Below are 10,692 nucleotides of genomic sequence, written 5' to 3' on the forward strand. Positions count from 1 at the left end.
ATATTTGGAGAGATGTTGAGTTTTTGATTAATGGCGAAAAAAAAAGTGGAGTTACAGAAATGGCTGTAATTATGTCAATAGTGGTAGCAAGAGTGAAAGTTGGCCTAATAGAGAAAAAGTAGAGGTATTAATATCAGAAAGTTACAGTTCATATTTCTTCATTTCATATTTTGCTTCCAAACCCACCAGGGAAATGTCCTTAACTACAGAAGGCCTCTATAATGATGTGGCCCATAGGGGACCCACAGGGAGAAATCTCCCCATTCATGAGGGCTGGAGCCCAGCCAGCCTCAGGTTGACCAGCCATCCCCGTAGGGGGATACGCTGTTTGAGTTGGCCCGTGTTGGGACTAGGATACAGGGGTATGGTTGTCCACATCCACAGCCTGTAGAACTGGAGGTATTTCCTGATTATTTATTTTTTTAGGGCTAGGCTGCTCTTGTAATGTATGCTTGGGGCAGTGACCAGTTTGTGTGTATGTGTGTGTGTGTGTGTGTGTGTGTGTGTGTGTGTGTGTGTGTGTGTGTGTGCATGTGTGCCTGCCTGCATGAGAGAGAGAGAGAGAGAGAGAGAGTGAGAGAGAGAGAGAGAGAGAGACAGACAGACAGACAGACAGACAGACAGACAGACGGACAAACGGACAGACAGACAGACAGACAGACAGACAGACAGACAGACAGACAGACAGACAGATAGGGAATCAATAAGAGAGGGACACAAACATAAATATTCTTTATGCAATTACAGAGACAGCCTACACACATATACATGGAAAAAGACATACAGAGCACAGTTTAACCACATATGATATACCAATATAAGTGCAACTGATGCGCGTGTGGTGTGTGTGTGTGTGTGCATGTGCATGCGCACATGTGTGTGTGTACAGTATGTGCGTGTGTGTGTGTGTGTGTGTGTGTGTGTGTGTATGTGCCTGCGTGTGTGTGTGTGCACGCACGTGTGTGTGTGTGCCTCCGGTTTGTGTGTGTGTGTGTGTGTGTGTGTGTGTGTGTGTGTAGGGTACATAATGTATGCGCCGTCATGGTGCCTTGTGCGGTAGACGTGCACAGATCAGGGTTTAGATCTGAGAGATGGAGGGAGTAAGGCTCAGAGGGTAAAAGGAAATGAACGACTCCTTTCTCTTTTTTGCCCTCTGTTGCATTTTTCCCCCATATCCAACAGCAACATCCCTTCATATATTCTCATAAATCAAACCAGAAGAGCCTCATCTTCTCCCAATTTCCTCTTCTGTCCTCGAATATGAGTCCAGATGTTTCTGTTATGGCATCCTCTCCTCAGTGTTTAAAAAAAAAAAACATTTGTAAATAAGATATAAAGCATCCTCTCTGGAGGAATTGATATGTTTGCACCATTTTGCCAGTATTTGTTCATCATATGTGGCACTCATATCTGGCAGAAGATGTTGTGGAGAAACCTTCATATTCGCACGCATTGGTATGACCCCCACCGAGGAATGTTAGAATTGTACTGTATGTAGTCTTTCAACAGACAGACTCAGAGTGCTCTGCACGCTCCACACACAGTCACATGTCAAACATAGCTTATTCAATGGTTACTGAGCAGTCAGAAGTGGGTGGGCTGTTGATGTTCAAAATGAAATGACTGACAGGTCGTAGCACCAATCAGATATCACAAGCGAGCACACCGTTTTTTAAATGTAAAACGTCAGACAAGCTTTTTGTTTTTAGACTGCTGGACATCTCCATTGCTAACTTCAAACTTACTAGTTAGCTTCGTACACAACTCTCGGGGGTGAAATTGAAAAAAACTACAGCATGGGGGTGGGGGAGGAGCTTTAAGAATATGATTTTGTCTTCCGTGTTTCGAGGAAGATCCAATCTGATTGGGTCTTTTATTTGGGTCTCCACCTCAGAATGTCAATATAAGCATAACAGGCATTGTGTCGGCACACACACACTCACACGCACACACACACACACGCACGCACGCACGCACACACACACACACACACACACACACACACACACACACACACACACACACACACGCTCACACACAGCTGTGTGTGTTTTTGTGCTATCTCATCTCCTTGTTGTCCTCTCATCCCTTGCCACTTTGGCCCCTGTGAAAATCATGCGGTGGGATTAATGAATGTCATTTTCACACATTAACCACCCCCATTGACACATAATGGACCACCCCACAGCAACATTTAAGTAGTGCATCTGTCCTTTGGGCCTGATCATTTGGGCCACAGCAGGGGGTGGTAATTGACAGTGTTGTTCCAATCAGAGCTGTAAACATGATGGGGTCTCCTCTTTTCCTCTTCTCCTTTCTCGATTTCCTCCCTCCTTCCCTCAGTAATTAAATCACATCAAAGTGCCGTTTTCCAATACAGGTTTCCCACTCTATTGTAAGTACCATTGTTGAATATGAGCACTGGATAGAGGTACTGTTGTTATTAGCACTGCATATTTTCTCTCCCACCCCTCTCTATCTCCCTCTCCCTATTCCTCTCCCCCTCTCTCTCCCTCCCTGTTCCTCTCCCCCGTCTCTTTCCCAGTTCTTTTCCCCCTCTCTCATCCTCCCTGTCTGTCTCCCCATTCCTCTCCCCCTCTCTCTTCCCATCCTCTCCCCCTCCCTCTCCCTCTCTCTCTCTCTCTCTCTCTCTCCCTTTCTCTCTCTCTCTCTCTCTCTCTCTCTCTCTCTCTCTCTCTCTCTCTCTCTCTCTCTCCCTCTGTCTCTGGTATAAACACACAGCAGGGGGCGGTGGGTGGAGAGCGCCTCATGCTGTGAGGATTCTCTCTGACTCAGGGAGAGCTGAAGGTCGGACACACTCATGATCAGAACAGGGGAAGGAAAAGGGGGAGGGGAGGAGGAGAAGAGGGATGATAGCTATCTATCTATTTAGACAGAGGGACACAGAGAGACAGTGAGATATCACTTTCCTCCTCGTTCCCTTCATCTCATTCTGAGTGAGAAAGGGATGGAGAAGGAGAGAGAGCGAGGGTTTGTTGTATACAAGCACCCTTCTGCAAATCCCTTGCTGTTTATCTCTGTCTTCTTCCAAGCAGGCTCTCTCACATGTTTTTCTCAACTCTCTTTTACATTCTCGCTCTTTCCCCTCTTTTCTTTTTTCCATCACTTCTCACTCTGCCAGTCAGCCTGTGGGATATATCACTCTTACTCAAACACTAATTAGGCAAGGGTTGCTCCTAGTGCCTGTGTGTGTATGTGTGTGTGTGTGTGTGTGTGTGTGTGTGTGTGTGTGTGTGTGTGTGTGTGTATGTGTGTGTGTGTGTGCGTGTGCGCGTGCGTGTGCGTGTGCGTGTGTATGTGTGTGTGTCAGCGAGTGGGTGTTTGTGTATATCTGACTATATCTATATCTCTCCCTGCGTTTCTGTCAGACTGGTCTACTACTCAAACATGTACCTAGACACCATAGTACAAGGTTCCAATTGTGTGTCCTGGTTGACGCTTGTAACTATACTGGCAGGTGAATACGGAAGGCGGAACGCTGTTTAAGGAGTCTGGTGGGGTGGTGGAGTTATGCCTAATACTGCTTGAACAACAATACGCCACACAATTCACTTGATTTACTTTAGCATATCTTCAGTTTTGGAGCAGCTGGGAAGGGCAGGAGAAAAAGAGAGAGGAGGAAAAAGAGAGAGGAGGAAAAAGAGAGAGCCAAAGAGCAACGTCCATCTCAGGGTCAGACACAGAACTCCTGAACAATGAGGTCACTGGGTCTTAAGTCCTCAGCAAGTGAAAATAAAGAGAAAGAGAGAGAGAGAGAGAGAGAGAGAGAGGGTGAGTGAGGGAGGGGGGTACTGCAGAAGTGAGAAGATGTCTCAGAGGGGTATCTCAAGCCTCAGTAGGTAAGGACACTTGTTTGAGAGAGAATCTTTCTGAGACCAAAGATTTGGGAGGTTTGTGTGTGTGTGTGTGTGTGTGTGTGTGTGTGTGTGTGTGTGTGTTTATGTGTGTGATTGTATGTTTGTATGATTGTGAATGCAGTATGACAAGCTGTGGAAAGACAGAGAGAGAAAGAGAGAAAGAGAGAGAGAGAGAGAGAGAGAGAGAGAGAGAGAGAGAGAGCAATAAGGTGACCCTGAGTCTCTGCTCCTGGGACTAAGAGACAGATGAAAGGAGATATCTGTGTGAGAAATAGGGAGGAGGATGACAGCTCTCTCTCTCTCTCTCTCTCTCCTCTCTCTGATGGAGGGAGCAAAAGTGCTAGAAAGAGAGGAGCATGGAAGCATAAGAAAGGCGGGGGAAGAAGGACATAGGATGTGTGTGTGTGTGTGTGTGCAAGAGCGTGAGAGAGAAACAGAGAGAGAGAGAAAGATTGTAGGATATGAACATATCACCTCTCCTCTATCAGTCTAAGAGTCTGTGTGTGATAGATGGGTCAGAGAGAGGACGTATGAACTGACATTCCATGGGGAGGTTAGGGGATACACTGAGGTCAACCTACTGTATCCCTCAGGTTTAGACCTCTCAAACAGAGTCTGTCTCTGTGTCTGCTGAATTGTGAGTTAGTGTGGAGAGGCCAGTACCTAAAGAGGGCAGGGTCCCAATCTGGGATGAGTTTCCACAAAGCTCAGGATTATCACAGTTCTACCTGCCTGCCAACAATAAATAGACTTATTCTCTTTCCAAACTTTTTGGTCTCTTTTTCTCTCTCTGTTTCTGTCATTCTCTCTCTCGCACGCACGCACGTCCATGCACGTCATGCACGCACACACACACACACACACACACACACACACACACTCTCTCTTTCTCTCTCTCTCTCTCTCTCTCTTTCTCTATCTCTCCCTCTTTTCCTGTCAATCTGTAATTCTCTCCCCAGATAGAGGGGTGTAGGCCCACATAGAAATAAGAGAGAGGAAATCATCTGGCTCTTTGAGCAGAGAACTCCAGGAACACAGATGCAGAATGCTTTGCATTTCTTCTCCTATGCAGTTTTCAACTGCATTTGCATATTTCTAAAGTCTACCAAAGAAAATAGCCTGCAGCTTGAATAGCCCAGTCGCTGTGCATATTGAAGACAGAAACAGAGGGAAAGAGAGGGGGAGGGAGGGAGAGGGGAGGGAGGGAGGGGGGGGAGGGAGGGAGGGAGGGAGGGAGAGAGGTATGGAGAGGCAGAGAGCGAGGAAGGGAAACGAATAGAATCCAGGAAAGACTGGACTTGGAAGGAGCTGGACGGAGGGATAGAATTTGTGTGTGTTTGTATGTTTTGCTGTGGGGCGAGGAGAGAACACATGAACAGTGTGCTGTGCCTCTGTGCCATGCCTCCATCCACAGTCTGGCCACATCCAGATAGAACCTAGCAGAATGGACTCATATCTGCTTACTTTAGTATTCAACCTCCAGTCCACCAGTCCTTCTGTAGGCTTGGTCCGTACAGACTGTTTGGCCATGTTTATTTATCTAACGCCAAACTAAAACCTGTTCTTGAGGACTATTAGTGCACCCTATCTCTGCAGCCCCTAGAGAGAGAGAGAGAGAGAGAGAGAGAGAGGGAGGGGGGGGGGGAGAGAGAGAGAGAGCGCTAAATTATGTGCATCATAAGAAGGCCACTCCACCCAGCTTCCTTCATGAATATCAAACAGACGACCCTGCTCTACGCCAAGCCTGGATAACACATGAGAAACATTACTGGTCCTATTTGACTTGCATTATGTGTGATGGGTATGCTACATATGTACAGAGTGCTTATGAAGTATTGTGAAGAGTCATTTTACATTGTGTAACTTGTTTAATCCTTGCATGGAATTTGTTTTTGTGCAGCTCTGTTATTTATGTCTCATATGTCATGAAATGTTGGGATATTGGGTTGGTGGGACTGTAAGCTAGTCTTTTATGACAGTTTCTGATATGTAAAAAAAAAACTAAAAACAAGGATCATTAAAACAAAAGGTAATTTATTTTCCTATACTCAGCATGAAGACCACAATTACGTATGTCGCATGCCATATTAAAACAGTAGAGTAAGCCTCTGTCGTCTTGTGGAAGTTACGGTGGCACTAAATCAATTAGTCCTGTGCTTCTGAGGGTGGCGTATTAACGCGTAGGCTACTCTGATAAGCAAAACGGACGTGTGAATGAGGTGAGAGCAATAAATTACGCGTTCCATAAGTGCAATAAAATGTTGCTGTCTGCTCGTCGGTAATCAAATTAAAAAACGTAATGACAAGCTCACTTTATGCTTACATTTCGCTTGGATAATTCACTTATACCTTGAAGGACCTTCATCTTGGTGACGGGTTTAAGTAGCAATCATAAAACTTTTAGAGTCCACCAGATAGAGTGTGAGGGGAGGGAGACAACAGAGAAGACAACCACTCCTAACAGGCCATGGATAGGGCTTTCAGTACAACACAATATTTGCTAAAGATAAAAAAAATCAAACTGTTCTTATGCTACTAATTATTTACATTAGTGGCTTGCTTCTGCTTTCTATCATTTTTATTAGTTAATGTGTTGTTGTAGCACTTGGTATATAATAAGATAATTATCCTTGTCTATTGTTATCAACTACAGTGCTATTTTTGTTGTTATTTTGTTGAGCTTTTAATAGTGTTCGTTTATGGCAGCCAGTTGAACTGTTTTTATATCAACGTTGAAATTAGAATTTTCGTTGAAATATATTTCATAAGATATTAAAATCCACTTTTTAGATGCCTGAATGTTGTAAAAATTAAAATAACAATACTGATAGCCTACACGAAGATTGTCGATAACCATTTACCAAAATAATTTTCTTTTCAGCTGGGCGTTGAACCCTGAGTCTGTGGGGTCTGTTGTGTTGGTGAGTCTTTCTCTCGGGTTAAACCGTGAATGCCCTCGCGCAGCCCCCTCAAGGAGGGCCGCTCGCCTCATTGATGGGGAGGCATTACTGAGCTCCCCTACCCGGTTTCCATGGTGATTTGAAAAAGGAGAGAGAGAGTGTCTATCAGATCGTAGCCTACATTTGGAGTCGTCTTTTTACTCACAATCACGACAGTTCAGCTATATCAACACAGTTCATATGTAATTGATATAGCATGAATCACTCTTTCATTATGTTTTCTGGTCAACATTGTATATCAAGGGATGCTTATTTCAAGTCAAATAAATATTGATATAAGTTAAAACCTGTGAATCATATAACGGTAGGCTAACTCGACTTTGGCGCATAAGATTAAATTGTATGGTTAAATAGGCTACTTTAATCTAATTCAGCTACACACAAAAAACTGTTTACCTTTTTTCTTTCCTTTTTCCAAACTTTTTTGAATCAGATCCAAGACAAATCTGCTAGAAAAAAAAACATTAAATTTGGCGCAATATTTATTAGGGTGCACCTGGTTGGGTCTCCGCGCGATTCCTCGTCTCCCAATTTCAAGAAAGCTCCATGTGTCCCACTTGAGTTTCTTAAGAGTGGGAAAATATTGTGGGTAGAAATATTATAAAAAAATAAATTAAGGTTTAGTCTACCACAACTCGCACTAACTCTGGAAACATTCTATTAAAATAATGTTTCTCTGTGAAGGTGGAAAAATAACTGATTTTCTGTGCTTGGCTTCTGTGTAGTGCCCCCTCACACGGTCACCAGTGCGTCACGCCAGTGCTCTTTGCCTCATCGTATGAAAAGGATAGTGCATTAAGATGCAAGTGGCGTATAAACCCCTGGGTGCCTCCGAAGCCGACATGAGTATCCTTGACACAGGCCCCAGCCTCTCTGCGCTAGACAGAGGAAAAACCCAGCTCTGTTTCTGCTGTCTGTTTGGGTCCATATCTGACTGGCGTTACAGTCAAGGGTCAGAGTTACTCCCTTATCCCTATAATGGACTTCTTAATTTTGCGTTATTTGGTCTCGCTCTCGCTCTCGCTCTCTCTCTCTCTCTCTCTCTCTCTCTCTCTCTCTCTCTCTCTCTCTCTCTCTCTCTCTCTCTCTCTCTCCGCGGTTCAGTGAGGTTGCCTCTATTTTCTCCTGCATGGAAACCTCCCACCATCCATTATGTTAACTCGTTCGTTGCCTAATAATGTTGATACTTGTAATTGATTAGCTGGCAGGTTGAACAGATGTAGACAGGGGATGTGGCGATAATGAGGGGTAACTTTTAATTTGTAGCTCAAATATGTTGCAAATATTATGTACTTAACACTATTACTATTACCATCAATATTATTATTATTGTTATAATAAATATAAATAATAAGTAATACATATGTCGTTATTTATGTTATAATCATTATGTTTTATCATTATCATCAATATTATTTGCGGATAATTGTGAATCATTATCATGATTATCATTATCACTGCTCTTGTTCTTGTTTTTTTGTAGTTGTTGTAATGTAGTTGTTTTATTGTTGTGGTATTATTACTTCTCATTTAAAATGATCTATGCTTTTTTTTTATTTATTTTTTTAGAAAAAATAAAACAAATCAAACGTGCACCCAAGATTTAAGCTCTCGAGACGTGCCAATCCCTCTCTGGGTATCTGTCCAATCAGCTGGAGTCCTGCTCTGCACTTCCTGTGGTAATTGGGAGGAGATGGGAACGGCGTGCGCACGCTTGGCACAGAGTAAACACTCGCGTGTCCTCGCGCTTCCAGGGAGGCACTGATAGAAGAGGCAGATGGAGTGAGAAGAACAGTGAAAGAAGAGAAGAGAGCACAGCATTTGTAGATGATTGTGTAATTTGATTTGTGCAGCTTCAAACATTTTCTTATTTTATAACAGCCGAGGAAGTCAGAACATTTTTTTCAAAGAAGCAATGCAATCTTTCTCCAACAAGTTTTCCTCGACATGTATCCAAGAAGAAAATGTTATTTTCAGCGAAATTACTAAATCTCTTTAGGGTAGTAGACGTTTGATGGACGCAAAAACTTTTTTGAATCCTTTTCTTTATTCACTTTGTTCTCAACGGAACGCGTAAAGATTAGGGCTACATGCTGCAATTGATTTATTAGTTTATCACCTTTTTGAACCATTCTTTGTTTATCTTGACATTTTCCTTTTTATGTTTCTAAACATTTTGATGGATTAGTTTAACATCTTTCATGGGACATTGTACAACACATGCACGCTTTTAAAGTGTTTACAATTCATGGATTAGAGCACTCTGCTTGAGAAGATAAATTGAGACCAAAACAAGGGAGAAAGGGGAATAATAAACAGGCTTTATGGTGTGGGGAATGGCAACAACAGCCGCCTCCAGTCCATACCTGGCTAGCAATAGAATCCTATCGACCGGCTCCATCGTGCACTCTGACCGCGGGGGCGGTGGCATGCAGCCGGGCAGCACCGCTGTCACCTCGGTGTCCAGTGGATACAGAGGGGACCCCTCGGTTAAGATGGTACAGAGTGACTTCATGCAGGGAGCCATGGCGACAAGCAACGGGGGACACATGCTAAGCCATGCCCATCAGTGGGTTACTTCTTTGCCTCATGCTGCCGCTGCCGCAGCCGCGGCCGCAGTGGCAGCTGCCGAAGCCGGCTCTCCGTGGTCCTCCAGCCCCGTGGGGATGACGGGCAGCCCGCAGCCGCAAGACGTGAAGAGAAACATGGGCAGGGAGGACCTGCTCTCGGGCTCCGCTCTGCACCACAGATCTCAGCACCTGGGATCCCACCAGTCACACGCCGGAGCTTGGGGAGGCACCACAGCCGCGCACATATCTAGCATTGCTGAGGGACAGCATCAGCAACAGTCGCTGATCTACTCACAGCCCGGGGGATTCACTGTTAACGGGATGCTCAGCTCACCGGTGAGTCAGAGCCTAATGCACCCCGGGATGGTGCGAGGGGAATCCCCGGAGCTCGACCATGGCAGCCACCACCATCACCACCACCATCACCATCATCAGCATCCGCATCACCACGAGCACCACGGCGGGGTGAGCCACGACCCGCACTCCGATGAGGACACGCCGACATCTGACGATCTGGAACATTTCGCCAAGCAGTTCAAACAGCGACGAATCAAACTCGGCTTCACCCAAGCGGACGTGGGCTTGGCGTTGGGTACCCTCTACGGCAACGTCTTCTCACAGACCACCATATGCAGATTCGAGGCGCTTCAACTGAGCTTCAAGAACATGTGCAAGCTGAAGCCACTGCTGAACAAATGGCTGGAAGAGGCCGACTCGACTACGGGGAACCCGACCAGCATCGATAAAATCGCGGCGCAGGGCAGGAGGAGGAAAAAGCGCACCTCAATCGAGGTCAGCGTCAAAGGAGCTCTGGAGAGCCAGTTTCTCAAATGCCCCAAACCCAACGCACAGGAGATCACCTCTCTGGCAGACTCTCTGCAGCTGGAAAAGGAGGTGGTTAGGGTCTGGTTTTGCAACCGCAGGCAGAAGGAGAAGAGGATGACGCCGCCAGGGCTACCACACACGCCGGAGGACGCGTACTGTCAGGACGGCAACATGAGCTCAGACACACCGTCCCCGTCCATGGAATGCAAGAGAATGTTCAGCGATACGTGAAAATACACAACACTAAACAAGGATTTATTGGAGGACACTGGTTGACAGCGTGTAATTTTTCCATACTGCCATGTCAAGTGGGAATAGATTTTTTTCTAAATATTTTTACATGAAAAATAGCAAAGCAACGCACAGTTACAACACATCTCAGATTGGCTTCGGCAACCTGCTGCCTGTCCCACATAAGTATGAGCTATAGTCTTGTGTGTCTGCTATTCTCTTTAAGTG

At 45.1% G+C, this 10,692-nt stretch overlaps 1 protein-coding gene across 1 annotated transcript; it reads left to right on the forward strand.

The window, feature by feature from the left end:
* Positions 1–9,162: 9,162 nt before the first annotated feature.
* On the forward strand, positions 9,163–10,464 carry pou3f3a (POU class 3 homeobox 3a; the record flags this gene model as incomplete). Its single annotated transcript, XM_083681520.1, has 1 exon — positions 9,163–10,464. The coding sequence occupies one exon, from the start codon at positions 9,163–9,165 to the stop codon at positions 10,462–10,464; it is 1,302 nt and encodes a 433-aa protein (XP_083537646.1).
* Between the last annotated feature and the right edge of the window lie 228 nt (positions 10,465–10,692).

Source organism: Argentina silus, assembly GCF_951799395.1.
Source record: "Argentina silus genome assembly, chromosome: 12".
NCBI classification, from domain to species: Eukaryota; Metazoa; Chordata; class Actinopteri; order Argentiniformes; family Argentinidae; genus Argentina; species Argentina silus.